The following is a 15,017-nucleotide window of genomic DNA, read 5'->3' on the forward strand; positions in this document are numbered from 1 at the left end:
CCAAGCCAACCACCTTCTCCCTCTCATTCCATTTTCAATTTTATGTGACTATGGAAAATACAGTAAAAGTCATTAAGCTACATTTTACAGTTTATGGTTTTAATGGTTTTGCAACATTAGATGCACAACACATTTTCAAGCATCTAAAACTAGGCTTTGCTATCTAACATTTCATAAAGATAATAAAAGTTAATGAGCACTCATGATCTATGATCTGACAAGACATCTGTTCTGTTCTTTCCCAGATAAAACATTCACCCTGACTTGTTCTGGCACAGTGGGAGAGAACAAATATAAACTAATTAATCATTCTAAACTATAAGCTATATTAAGTTATAGTTTCTCAACAGGCTTTTCATACCCTGTTGCTAATAGGGCACAGGTGTCCTAAAAACAGTCTTTCAACGCAGTAATTAAATCCTGCCAATTTCACATGGTCAGCTGCAGACACCAGCACTGTTCAGCAGGGAAATAACACTATTCAAACAAGCAATAACGAGGTTGATGTTATACCAAGATTCTGGCACCAAGACCTCTATTCCCACTTTCATCATGCTTTCTTGTTAAAGGAGGATCTTAAAAGAATTTCATTCTGACCCATTATGAGGGTAAGGAGTACTAACATTACAAGAAATACTACAAGATACTTCATAGAGGACATGACTAGCATTGGCACGGAGGAGGGAGGAGTAACCTGTGTCACCATTTGGGAGGCTGTAACAGGGATATCTGTCACAGGAAACTTGAGAACAATGAAACTCTGCACTCCATGACATTTCAAAACCAGCTTCCGACCATTTTAGATGAACTGTTTGAGACCAAATTGTTGATACTTATGTCACTGACAGGATAACAAAGAAGAGAAAAAAACCCTCAAATTATTCTTTTTTCCCTTCATCCATCCTTACAGTATGACATGTTCTGAACACTATGCAGGAGTATGCAAGGGTTTGGCTTCCCCCAAACTGCTGTATCTTACTGTAAACAGAACATGTGAAATGGAAAAAAAAGTTTTAAAAATCACAGATTGCACAGCAGTTAATGAACAACAGCGTTTACAGTAAAACCCTAAGATAAAGACAAAAATCCCAGTTTTACATACAGAAAACAAATACCTAATACTTGGCAAATACCTTGTGCTGCTCAAAACACTGTCCTGCTATCCATCTACCTGGCAAAGGCACATAATAGAATACACTATGGAACCAGGAAACCAAGCACGGCCCAGCTGCGCAGAAAAGCAAAGTACTTTTGCTAACTGAGGGATCCAAGACAGCTGGTATTTAACACTAAAACCCCACACAACCTCAAACATCTAGCCTATCTAAATAGCCAAAGCTTCCTAGAGCATGCCAGAGAGGAACAGCATTTCTCCACTGACTGAAGCAACAGGCAACCAGCTTTCACTGGACTGCCCTGCTGGAAGAGTCCTCTCTTTCCACTAAAAAGTATTCTCCTTAAGTTGCAGTCACAGGCTCGACCTAAGAATTTAAACCAACATTTATACAACATGTGCACAAACAGAAACAGAAAGGCTTAGCCCAAAGGAATATTACTGTGGCAAGACTGAGTCAGATGGTCCATGGATTTCTCTCTCACACCTCCAGAGGGATTTAGATTAAAATAAATAAAATCTGAAAAAAAACAGCACTAAGTAAGCAGCCTAGACAGATCAGCTGGGGAACTCAGGCTACACATGTAATAGCACTTAGGGTAGGAAAACATGAATGGATCAGTAGGAAGCAGTTTCTGCTGTGGAGCTGAAACTCAAAATTTACACGTTTGGGGAGTTTGCTATGCCTGAATTAATTTATGAACTCTTCAGATCATTTACGTCTTGCAGACACAAATTTATGTTCACCCATTAGCATTTGGTACAATTTTGGATCATGCTTTTCTGTTTAGTTTTATCTTAGCAGACTTCAGTTTGCATTCTCGGAAGCAGAAGCATGACAAGCAGGGATGACCAGATTCATTTACAAAGAAAAAATACACTCTCCACTGAAAAAACACACCAACCACCAAAAAAACAGTCCTAGCCTAAATCAAAACAATAATGCAAACCTATCCCAGGGTCCCTGGAAAAGCAATTATGCAATAGCATCATCAACCCCAACACATGCAACTACTTCGCAAAAACACATGCTGATAAGCCCTTGCTCTGTATTTTTGTATATTATTTGAGTAATATATTTTAATTCTACACAAATTGTGACATGAGCTTCTAATAATTACGTTCTTGTCAGTTAACCTCATAAGCTCCACTTCCTTCCTTGTGCATCTGTTTATGTCCATCCATACACTTTAACAATGACTTCTCAAATGCTGCTTCCAAGACAACTAAATTATATAAAGATTAATAACATCCAGGGGAAAAAGAAAAAAAGAATAATCCACCCAGAGACACACAGACTGGTCACATTCAGATTCTGGTTAAAATACCAAAATTTAATAATACTTTTCAAAGATACAGTTATGTCAAGGAAAGAGTAAAGGCATTCAAACAATGGATATAGATCTTAAATAATATTTACAAATTCTAAACTGCAAGTTGACTATAAAGTCACAAATACTTTATGTACTTAGTAGAATATAGTGTAAATTCTAATATAAATCAGATAAACTCAATCTGTTATTTTTTTACAGTCATAACAGTCTAATCTTTACATATTATATACATTAAAATACTAAAAAGTTATAAAATTTTCTCTCTGTTACTATGCAAAGAAATGGAAAATACATCAGCTCTGTCTTACTGTACAATATCCCAATTGAACTTTCTGTAGTGGTCTCTGCAAAAATAAATGGCACTTTCACATGTGACAAGGCATAAAGTACAACTCTGTCCATTAGCAGTATTCCATCTGAGTGCAAAGTAAACTGCAATGCAAATGTCATTCAATCACATATTTGGAAATCAAAAGTAAACTGAGGAAAGAGATTCTGACAAACTTTCTCATACTGAAGTAATAACGAAAAGCATGTAAACTGATTTCCATACAGATTTTAAGGAATGAAAATACAGCATACTGAGAAGTTCGTTGTGATGGTATCAAAGCTACCTTGACAACACAATAATGGAAGGAAAGCTGATGATCCTGTGCGAATTCTGAAGCCCAGCGCTGTCAATGGGCTGCAGCATCTAAGCCGCTTCTCTACTGACAGTTTCCAAAATTACTTCTGCCACTCAAAATTGTACATTAGCAGTCAGATAAGTTTCCTAGACTTCATTACGCCATTGTGTAACCATAGCTTCCACAGTGCAATGCCACAAGAAGCCTGTCTTTCAGGATTTCTTTACTTGGGTATTCGGGTAACTTGAGCATGTTGATACTGAAAAGAAAGGAAAAAAAAGCCACATCACAGTTCAGCAAGAAACTCAACAGTAAAGATTTCTGATCGAAACCCCTGAAGAGACCACATTTATGGAACAAAACAAACCTGTGTGCCTTATAGTACCACTGAGCACTCGAATATATTGCAGGAAATTGTTTTTTCACTTCAGTAAGTTGTAAAACAATAATTTAACTTTAATATTCCTTTATTAATTTCATTACTTTCAATTAGGTAAAATCAAGTAATAAACAATGATTAAACACAATGTAACGTCATCTGGGTTAAAACCCATCGCTTTCTTGTTGGATAGTGAATATTCCAAAAACTTCTTTAGGACCTCTTAATATTGAAAAGAACTGTACTTTTGACTGTGACTGACATGAAAAAGTTCTAGTTTTAAGGTATTTCAATAAGCCTAGTTAACATACCATGTGCTTGATGTTGGTAAAAGATTTTCAGTATATGGTACAGCAGCAATTGTAAAATTTTGCAATCCACTGCCACCCATTATATGGGCAAAGCCACCATGAGGTACCCTGGAACTGAGAAAATTCACAGAAATTAGACCATTGCAATCACGCTATAAAGCAAAAAATATAATCTTTACACTGAAAATATCTCCTATTTAGAGCAATTCGACAGTTACTAATACTTTTATCAAGGTTCCCCTTCTCTTACCAATATCAAAATTCTCTTTGCCTAAATGCTTTTAATTACAAGACTGAATAATATATTAGTCTACTTACATGAGGCACCAAATTGTTTGAATGATATTTAAGATAACTCTGCTTGCAAGGAGGACTCATTTCTACACCCAGTTTTTGTAACAAAATGTTGATAGAATCATAGAATATCCTGAGTTGCAGGGGACTCACAAGGATCATTGAAGTCCAACCTCTGGCCCTGCAGGGATCACACCATGTTCCTGAGAGTATGCCCAAACACTTCTTGAACTCTGTCAGGCTTGGTGAGCTTCTCCACATCCCTGGGGAACCTCTTCCAGTGCCTGACCACCCTCTGGGTGAAGAACCTGTGCTGAATATGCAACCTAAGCCTCACGGACACAGCTTCATGTCACTCCCTTGGGTCCTGTCACTGGTCACCAGAGAGAAGAGATCAGTCTTTGTCCCTCTCCTTCTGCTTATGAGAAACCTGTAGACTGCAATGAGGTCTCCCCTCAGTCTCCTCTTTTCCAGACTGAACAAATCAAGTGACCTCTTATCGCTTCCCCTCAAGGTCCTTCACCATCTTCAAAGCCCTCCCCTGGGTACTTTCTAATAGCTTTATACCTTGCTTATATTGTGGCATTATCTGAGTTAAAATAAACATGGCTATTTATTTTTACAGTTTAAGAAATACTACATCATACAAGAGTTTATTCTCTGATTACTATCTATGGGACAAACGACCAAAGTGTCCTTGATATATCTATTCATTTACAACTTCAGACAAAATATTACAAGTTTAAGTTGTAATTAAGTTTACAAATAAAACCATTACATCAGTCACACTATCACCCAGTGACAAACTACGGCAAAACGAGAGCACACTAAAAAAAAATCACTAGCATCTTCAGGAATACATTCTCACTTAATCATATTACTAAATTCTTTTCCATTTATCAATGTATTATTCAAAGATTACTCAAGGTGTAAATGGGCAATAGCCTGGAGTTTCCAGAGTCCCTCCCTATAATTTTAAACTAACAAATAGAACACAATTCAGATATTCATATATTTTCATAACGTCAATTTAAGTTGGTATGCACTACAAGATAACATGTTGTTAGTATAGTCCACAAACCCTAAAAAACCTCCCAAACCAAAAAAAAAACCCTCAAGCCCCCAAAAAACCCACTATAATGAAAGGATAAGGACTACAGAAGTTGAATGCATTAAGAACAATGTCACTAGCAGGGTGAAGGGTGGTGATCCTTTCCCTGTACTCAGGGAGAAATATTTGGAGTCCAGCTTCAAACTCTCCACTACAGAAGAGACAGGGACATAATGCAGCAAACTGAGCAAAGCACCATGAAGATTGTAAAGGGTTGGAGTACCTGATACAGGAGGACAGCGAGCTGGGACTTTTCAGCCTGGAGAAGAGAAGGCTCAGGGGAATTTGATCCATACATTAAGGAAGGAATAAATAAGATGAAGCACTCAATGGTCCCCAGTTACAGAGGCAATGGGCAAAAACTGAAGTCCTGGAAATTTCCATTTAAACATGAGAACAACTTTTTTACTGCAAGGTGGTCAAACACTGGTACAAGTTGTCTGGAGAAACTGAGAGGTCAGCACTCCTGGAGACAGTCAAAACCTGTCTGGACAAGATCTTGAGTATCCAGCTCACCTTACTTTGCTCTGAATATGGTGTTGGACTTGACAATCTGAGATTAGCTCAGGTGGTTAAAGAATGCTGCTAATAACAGCAAGGTCATGCGTTTGGTCCCCATATAGGCCATTCATTTAAGAGCTAGACTTGGTGATCCTTGTGGCTTTCTTCCAACTCAGAATATTCTGTGAAAATCTCAATCTCTAGATTATTCTCCCAGTCAACCTCAGCTCATCTGTGATTTTATTGCTAGCAAAGAAAGAAACAAAATAAACCTTCTACAAAATATATAACAGCAGTTACAATTCTGGATTACAGGTACCTATATTCAAAACAATGTTCCCGTATTCACCAAATCAAGTGACTGCAAAAACAGGAGCAAGAAAAGAAGTAATGTTTTCACTCACAGTAAAACTACTTGGCAAAAATGCAAAAGAGTAAAAGTTGCTACTGCTAAATGTGGAGGAGCTAGGATACAACTCACTGTAATACTTTCTAAACACACCTTTAAGAACTAGCTATAGTATCCAACACATAAATCTGTATCACCTAGCTTAATAAGAGCAATATCGGGCACATAGTTCTAACACTGGTATACAGGGCAACCACTGTGGAGGGAAGTGCTGATTATTGGCAGCATATTATTTCTGACACAAATGGAATTGTGCTCACAGCAACAGTTCAGAAGAGTTGTAAAGATTTTACAGCCATACTGTTATACTGTAGCTTTGGCTCATATTCCAATACAGTTCTGCTGCCCCTGCAGTGATTTTTTTTTCTCCCCTCTAGCATTCCACATTCAAATCAGTGATAAAATACAGATCTAATTGCTGAAAATTTCTCCTTCAGTCCACTATTAGCTAAAAGTTTTTGCAATGTAACTTATTATAATTTTTTTTCATACAACAGGTCAAAATTGTATAGTATGGTCACGGCTTTGAACACTTTAAAGTAACAGATTGCTGCCAATTTATGCTTCCAAGAAATGAGTTTTCACTCCAAGGAAAACACTGCCAATATAGGAAAGAAAACCTTCCAAATATATGCAAAAAATATCACAATATCTTCTACTGCATGTGCAAATAGCTTTGAGCAAGAGCAACAACGCAATTTCATAGCTTTAGAAATTTCAACATTTAAAATGTTTAAGTTTATATCTGAATTCTACCTGTTTTTCTACTGACAGGTTTTGCATACATTTACTTGAAATGAAAACACTGCAGAAGAGATAATTTAAGCTGGTTCCCTTATGTTTTTTATACTTCTATAACAGTAGGCAAATATATGTTTCACATTTAACAACTATGCTGAATTTCCCTTAAAATAGCAGAAGTATATTGCTTATAGCTCAACAAAAACTACAGTCTCCAAAGAAATTAAACAGAAATCTTTATACTTGTAGAACACCAATAAAGTAGAATTTATCACATAGAATTTATCAAGCGGGCAACATTTGCCTCCGTTTACTAAAAACCTAATCAAAAGTTGCCAATAGATAATTAACAATAATTTACCCAAATACTATGATAAATACTAAACAGATCAAGAAGGGGGAAAAAAAAAAGTAAAAGCACATGGAATTGACAATACCATCTCAAGCAGCTGTCAGCTGAGAAAGAGTAAGTGGTGCGTAAGTAAACTTTCAGATCCCCATCACGAGGCACAAAAATATTTAGCCTTTTTCCTGATCATGCTAAGGCTGCCAAGCACATTCAAACTTTGCTTGCAACAATTACTTTACTGTAAAAAAATTTTCTCAAAATTGGTATTAATGACAAATGCAATGGCATCTCCACTGAAATTACAAAAGCAAGACTTCATTACACTGAAGAGAAAAAGATGTAAGAATGGGGAAAAAAAGGCGTAAGAGAAAGTTTAAGACATACTTAGAGAGGTCAGAGAAACACTGAAGACATAATCATAATTTTTTATTTAGTTCACTAGAATAATTTCATAGTCTTTGGAAGCAAAGAACAGTTGCATTTCACTAAGGAAATGTGAAGCTAGAAAAAGTTCATAGTGGGAAATCAGGTATACTTTTAGTGAATAATCTTACTTAAGATACCAGCCTGTACTAGACTAACTTGTGTTTTAGCTCACAGATAAGTCAGCATCTAAATCTTCCCTGCCCAGAAACCAGGACTGTCTGGGGATTTATGAGCAAAAATGCCAGCTGCATATCTCTATTAGAGGTAACTTAAAAAGTTAAATTTTTATGGAAAGATATATGTTCTGCATTTCAATCAGTGAAGAAAAAACATAAAGGGTTACTTCTAGCTGATACAGGAAAAAAAAAAAAAAAAAAAAAAAAAAAAAAAAAAAAAAAAAAAAAAAAAAAAAAAAAAAAAAAAAAAAAAAAAGAAGGAAAGAAAGGCAAATTGTTTTTCAATTCTAGCCCAGAGTTCCCAAAAGCCAAAGCAAAAATTTTTTTCCTACTAACAAAATGGGTAAGAACAAGGCAGCAGGTGATTTGTGACCAAAACAAATAGTACTTGAAGCACGTATTAATCAGACAACATAATTGTTTAGTTGATAGAAGTGTCCCTTAGAATCCAGCAGATTATCACAAATGCAATAGGAAGTAGTGAATGCGACTTCAGTACCATTTGGAATGTTTTAAAAAGCATTTGAGACATGACCTTACATCTTAAAGATCCTTATTTGCTGTCTAGATTTAGAAATGGACTAGTCCACTAAAAATGAAAGACCAGTTGGCATGCAACACAGTATGCAGTTAGAACTGCAGGAATCATTTCTTCAGAGGACAAAAAGATCAGTGTGCACAGAGCTAGCTTCTTAAATAGTCAGTGACTCCTAAAAACAAGTAAATTCATATTAAACCAAGCGAAACTAATAGAATTTGAAGGCCATGCCATTTGATGATACATCCATAACTGTGAAATTCCTTAATATAAAAGGCAAGTTTTGATGATCTTTAATTTGTATTTTATCATTGCTTAACCACAAAACTTATACACAAAAGGTCAGCTACTCTAATAAACCTAGAATAAGAAGGGAACATCAAAGTAATGGTGGGATCTCTGCCTGCCATCAGAAAAAGAATGGACTGAACAGCTCAGGTGCCACATAAATGTCTACAGATCCACTTGGTGAGATGTCTGTAAACACAAGCTTGGTAACTCAAGGGGTGCTTATTGCTCAAAACCTTCCCCCACTGCCCCCAAACAATAAGGGAAATAAAAATGGCTTTCCCTAGAGAACAAATAGAATTTAGGACAGAAAACGTATATAAAACAAACAGTCCTGTATAAGGTTACATCTTCACTTACCTTGACGTACTGCACTAATGTTAAATTCAACTCAGCTTTAGGAGAAGAATGTTCTGTTTACACAAACTGAAGTGATACCTGGTTATCTCATATATTACAGCCTCTATTGATTACTGGAGAAGCCAACAGTCACATAAATATGCAACAGGAAGAATATAAAGTGCAGTTAAATTCGCTATAGCCTTGTTAAAAATTGCCTGGACAGCAACAAACGCCTCTTGCAAAGTAGTCAAGTATAACAAATACATAATCAATCATTTTGCTGGCAACACAGGCAGCAAAAGTATTAACACACACTTTGTCTACTTTGATCAACATACAGAACACCCAAGTATGCAAAACAGTTTCCAGCGAGATGATCTTTTATGGCAATCTCAAGTCTCTTGACTTATTTCAGAGTATCTAGACAATATATTTGTAATTACAGAAGAGTCTCTCACCTGCCAGTAACAAACTGTAATAGTAATACTCTCTCTTCCTGAGTTAGTTCTTCCACCACATCCCAGAACCACTAGATGAAAAATAAGTTAGTTTGTATTTTCTGTAAATACTTGTAATACATGAAAATATAATGGTAAAACAATAAATGGAATACTTGCCAGTCTGCTACTTAAATTATGGAAATTTGCATATGAAATTCATGCATAATTAGTTTACTTAATGGAGGAATATAACATTTTAAAAAATCCACAAATTTCAGCCAAAATAAACTTCCATAAGCACACACAGATAATGACAACAACAAAATCATTTTTCTTGGATTAAAATGAAATAATCTACATTATTAAAAAAAAAAAAAAAATTACCTGAATAACTTGGTCTCCTCTCTCATAGCCACTCGTGTATTCTGTATTTTTTAACCAGTCATTCACATCAATTTCTGGCATACCAGACAACAAAAGCTCCTTCAGAAGAAGCACACAGGTTGTGATTAGTCCTCCTGATTAACCATCAATTTCAAGAGTTTATGCTATTCTAAAAAGCATTGCTTTAAGAAGAAGAAAAATTACAGTGCTTTTTCTGTTTAGTTGCAACCTTATAGAACTTATGACTAAATTTTAATTCAAGATTTTTGAATTCAGGTAACTTCACATGATCTGTTTAATTTCATTATGCAGTATCAGGAGAGAAAAACTATTGCCAGAGAACCTGAAAAAAGAAAGCTCTGAGTTTTGGCATTACTTGAGACAAAACTAAATAAGTGTTGGATACAGAAGATCAAATCACCAACAAAAACAAAGTGAAATTTGATGCTGCAACTCAGAAAAATTAAAGACAATTGAAAGCATCTCCTTACTTTTAGAGAACTTCTGTCCTCCTCAAGGAAAATATAAAAGGGCTTAAAGGCCACAACATCCTGATTCATATTGAAACTACAATTCAAGGCATTTATCATTGCCATGTGAAGCTACCACATTCCAGGAAGTTGGTAATTCTGAATAATTAGAAAAAGCAGGAATACACATAATGAGATCTTCACTGATAGATGGTCGGGAAGCAAAACCAAAGCAAAAGCTATAAAATGTTTATTTTGTGATTACTGAGCTTTACTTCTACATCATTACGCTGCCGATGAACTATGCTGAACAAAGTATTTGAAAATATATAGGCATTTCTGCTTACCAGTTCATATTCATCAAAAAGTTGGATCAACGATGGTGGAATGAACATATGGAAGCCTTGTAAAAAGGCATTTATCTGAGGCTGAATGGCTCTGGTCATTCTGAGCTCTGTCACAAGCTGGACATACTCAGCCTGCAATGTAGAAAGTGACATTAAGATGTACCACAGCAAAACCACAGAGCTTGTACAAACACATACACACAAATGCTGTCCTTCATATATTACAGATGTCATCCACTGCAAGATAATAAGAGTTCCTATGCACTTTCCACGTTGAAGAAACCCAAAATAATTAAGTAGGCCCCTCCGAGTTCCGAGCCCCTTCTGGTCTTCCTTCTTCCTTCCTTCCAGAGACAATTCCAAAACAGAACAGTTTAAATTGTTACACAACCCAGTCAAAAAACAAGAGTTCGTACAAGATAAAGGAAGTAAATAAAACTTAATTTGTCATGCCTGCCATCTAATACAACCACCCTTAGTTGTGCTCAACTAAGGACATAAACACATCAAGGTTTGTAAACAAAAATATTCTACTTAGCAATCTGACATAATTCAGGAAAAAACGGAAACTTCTGAGGACATATTTGCAAGCCAAAAAGCTTCCTAGATTTCCTCCTCTCTCTGGAAGTCTAACAGAATACACTACTTACCACTGCAAGCTTTGTTGTCTTAATAAGAATTTCAGTTTTTTAAAGAAAGTCTTGAAAATCTCCTTAGTTTATAAAAAAGAAAAACACCACAAAATAATTTCTACCATCGCCATGGGAATAGACTATATCACACTTTAGGGATTTGGGGGCTCTGTTCCCTCTAAAAGAGGTCAGCCAGAAAAGGTATCCACCAGAACTTTCCTTTTGTTGAGAACACAAAAGCCTAGGAGGTGTTAATGGAGGAAGGTTTTTAGGAGACAGGCAAAAATGAAGCCCTAAAAACGTCTCATTTACTCTGACAAAAGTACACAAATCTAATAAAGTTTCTTTACTTAAGAAAAAGGTTTCCTACTTGAAAACAAAATGTATTCCTAGATTATTTATGGTACTCAGTTTCAAAAAAATGCTTTGACTTCCTAATAATGACTTTTAATAAGAAAATCATGAAACGTATCTCCCAATTAAAGTGACTATCAGCTTCCTTCAAGACAATAATCTTACAAAAATGCTTTGATTTTTAATTTTAAAAAACTTCAACCTAAACTTTTAGGTTCTGAACCTGCACAAAAGCAATCAAGGGGTTTTTTTCTTCCCTTTCAGTAAACCAGAATGAAGTATGAAATATTTCAAAACAGAAGGATATTTTTCAAAGGCAGCTCCTTACATTCACAGAGGTACAAAGGGATTGGCACTTGCTTTGCAGCTGGAAGGTATTTTTACTTGCATTACCACCATTTTACTAGAGTGAAAAGACAATTATTTTTTGAAGTGCTCTGAAAAACATAACCTAATCTTATTTTTAACCGCAGAACTGTTCCAAAAAATCTAGTTTCAATCTAGAAATCTCCCTGGGTTGCGTCTACAATCAGTGGAAATGAAGACACCTCCTTTCTCCAAGGACTGAGGGGTAGCCAAAGGAGATTAACTGCATTAGATGAACGTCAGCCTCTGCGTATACAGAAGAAATCAGACGCTTTTGCATTACCAGTATTTGAAATAATGTTAACACCAGTCTTCTTCAATGATCAGAAATGCTTGTTTTACATCTCTTAAACTGCTGTTACATATACTAGGCTATTCAGAAAACAGTAGAAAGGAAAATTCACAACCTTAGTTTTAAAAAATCCATTTAAGAAAAATAATATGGTTTATTTTCTGTATTTCAAAAATACTACATTGAAGACTTTAATTATGAGAAAGCAGTTGCTGCGCTTTAGGTGTAACAAGAAATGTTTTAAATAGCCTGGAAGGGCTGAGCATCCAGACTATCAGCACTGGCACATGATGAAAGACCTGGAGCACAGAATTTACATAATACATGTCAGTAAAAAAATGGTCAATTTGTTTTCCTCTCTGTTCACTTCATTTACATTTTATTCTCTCTCAGAAGCCTTAGGAGCACATTAGAAAACAGAAGCACCCATATAATTTCTGATCTACATATTCATCCCCACATAGTGCACAAAAGGTACAATCCAGACTTCTTTTAAGAAGGCAGATTTGATTTAACATATTAGATGGGCATCACAAATATGATGATAAAGTCGAGTTTGGGTGAGGTTGTTTTGTATTTTCCTTTGAGGTAAATAAAGCAGAGATCATGCTTCCTCGATTTCACAGTCCCATATACTGTGAGACAAGGATCACTGTTTATGGTGTTCAGAGTCAGAAAGCAGCTCCATTCCAAAGCTGCCTGGAAAAAAACCCCACAATTTTTTACTGCCAAACAGCACAGACAGCTCAAACAGACTAGTCCTGCAAGGACAGAGAAAGCCATATGATTGTGAAGATTTGCACCATTCTTTATAAAACATACTTATACTTTGACTAGCTCTAATTTTATTTTTTTTCTGGAAAGTAGAAAGCTGCAAAAAAAGCAGACAGCAAAGAACAAAGATAAATGTGTATTACCAACACTGGACACAGCCTGATTTTTCCCTCTGAAATGTCTCCTTTACCATGACAAAAGGCAGTTGAACCACAGCTATAACTGATACTTCAGCGGCCTGCTACATGGACATCGCAAGGCATGAATATTTGAATCAAATGGTCCCACAACCATTCACCTATTACACAGCCGATGTTAAAAAAACAAAATTCCTTCGTTCAAAGAAAATAACTTTTTACAAATAGCTCTTACTACTGGTGCATTTACTCTGTTTCAGTTTTCAATGTAGGAAATGGACGGTTTGGGTGATATCTGCAGGGGCGGGGGGGGCAGTGTGTGTTGTGTTTTGGTTTCAGACTGGAGTTTTTTTGTGGGTTTATTGTTTGGGGTTTTTTTAAGGAATAAGGATTCACTCAATTTCATTTAAAAAAAAAAAAAAGCTATCCTTCGAACAAGTAATCTGCTAGTGTGCATACACAGCACATTCTTCTAGCAGCTGAATTCTCTTCTCCCAGAGGCATAGCAAACACAATGAGTTTTAAACAGTGATCTTTTATTCCTTGGGTAAAGGCAGAAAAAAAAAGAAGATATCTCTTGCAGGAAAAAGAAGATTTTTTTTTTTTATAAAGGAAAGTAAACACATTCCTATTTAAAATGAGAGAACAGTTAAGCTAAAACATACTGCAAAACCATGTCACATGAAAGAAAATGGAAAAAATGCCCCCATACCATTAAAACACAGATCTACAATTTTCAATCAGTTCGCCGCTATCAACAACTTTGCCAGTAAATAAGACAGTGCCAATATACAGATGGGTTTTGACTTCACATTTCGCAACTTCAAATACAAAAAAATCAATTGTTTCAAACCTACCACCAGAGCCATCTATTTCTTACCAACTTTCAAATAAATGCTGCACAAACTCTGATCCCCTCCTGCCACAGCTGGGGTATGTGGCTCCACCGAATATGGAGGCATCTGCTCTACACAATTTAAACCACCCTTTGTAGTCTGTGCCCCAACTCCAAAGTTAACAGAGCAGTTTAAGCTACTACTGAGTAGTACCCTCATGTGGGTAAACTTCTAATTTCATGCTAATTGAGAACAAGTTTTAAATAAATGTTATGAAACTACAATTTATGTCAAATACATCTTTTTTTATATACTGAGAAGCTAAGACTGACCAGAAACAAGAATCAATATCCTTGCTTTCTCCAACAGATAATAAAGAAATTAAACACCCCCTGCCTTCACAAGTAGACTTATCTTACCATCTGTTTTCTTTCATAAATGACTGTACTACAGGAAACATTGCAGAATCAGGCTAATAACATGTATTCCTGTTACTGGAATGACACTCTGCTTTAATGAAAATGAGGATTAAGGATACAGGGATCCAGCGGTAATTGCTCCAACACAAACCTCGTCCTTGCGACAAACGCTGACACCAAGCGGCCGTTTCCCAGCGCAGCAGCTGCCGACACCGCTGGTGCAGCCGAGCGCTCCCTGAGCACACAGAACGGGCCAAGCCCGTCACAAATGAAATTCAAAACAAAAAGCAGACAGCAGCATCCAGAGTCAATGTGACAAAAAACCTGAAGGTCTACCCGTGACACTCCTGCAGTTCCTTGAAGCTGTTCAGTCGCAACTTCAATCAGACTGATGTTGATTTTAATTTCTAGATTATTTTCAAAATCCAGCTGTGTTTTTCAATATTTCTCTTTTTGAACTAATGCTGCAGAGAACTGGAGCCTTCCTAACCTGTTACTATAACAGTAAATTAAAAAGGTACATTATTTCCATATGCACCAAGTGACTTGCAAATGGCTGAAAAAGCTTTCTGCAGCCTTTTACTCCATCCATTATCTGCATGTTAATGCAGAGCAATCCAGTGCCAC

At 36.2% G+C, this 15,017-nt stretch overlaps 1 protein-coding gene across 5 annotated transcripts in view; it reads right to left on the reverse strand.

Moving 5' to 3' along the window:
* Window positions 1-2,415: 2,415 nt before the first annotated feature.
* The window catches only part of HACE1 (HECT domain and ankyrin repeat containing E3 ubiquitin protein ligase 1), a 52,379-nt gene continuing 39,777 nt past the window's right edge, over window positions 2,416-15,017 (reverse strand). For 4 of the 5 annotated variants that reach the window (XM_027895050.1, XM_027895042.1, XM_027895059.1 and 1 more), the window contains 5 exons: window positions 10,581-10,712; window positions 9,764-9,862; window positions 9,398-9,468; window positions 3,765-3,878; window positions 2,416-3,333 (listed from right to left, as the gene is read on the reverse strand). In XM_027895050.1, coding sequence (XP_027750851.1) covers window positions 3,231-3,333; window positions 3,765-3,878; window positions 9,398-9,468; window positions 9,764-9,862; window positions 10,581-10,712 — 519 coding nt within the window. In that variant the 3' untranslated portion in view covers window positions 2,416-3,230. The remainder of the gene's footprint in view (window positions 3,334-3,764; window positions 3,879-9,397; window positions 9,469-9,763; window positions 9,863-10,580; window positions 10,713-15,017) is intronic. The other variant, XM_027895069.1, reaches the window with a different exon arrangement.

The sequence above is a fragment of the Empidonax traillii genome, unplaced genomic scaffold (genome assembly GCF_003031625.1).
Source record: "Empidonax traillii isolate 1590-97213 ecotype Southwest subspecies unplaced genomic scaffold, ASM303162v1 scaffold16:size2589160, whole genome shotgun sequence".
Lineage (NCBI taxonomy): Eukaryota > Metazoa > Chordata > Aves > Passeriformes > Tyrannidae > Empidonax > Empidonax traillii.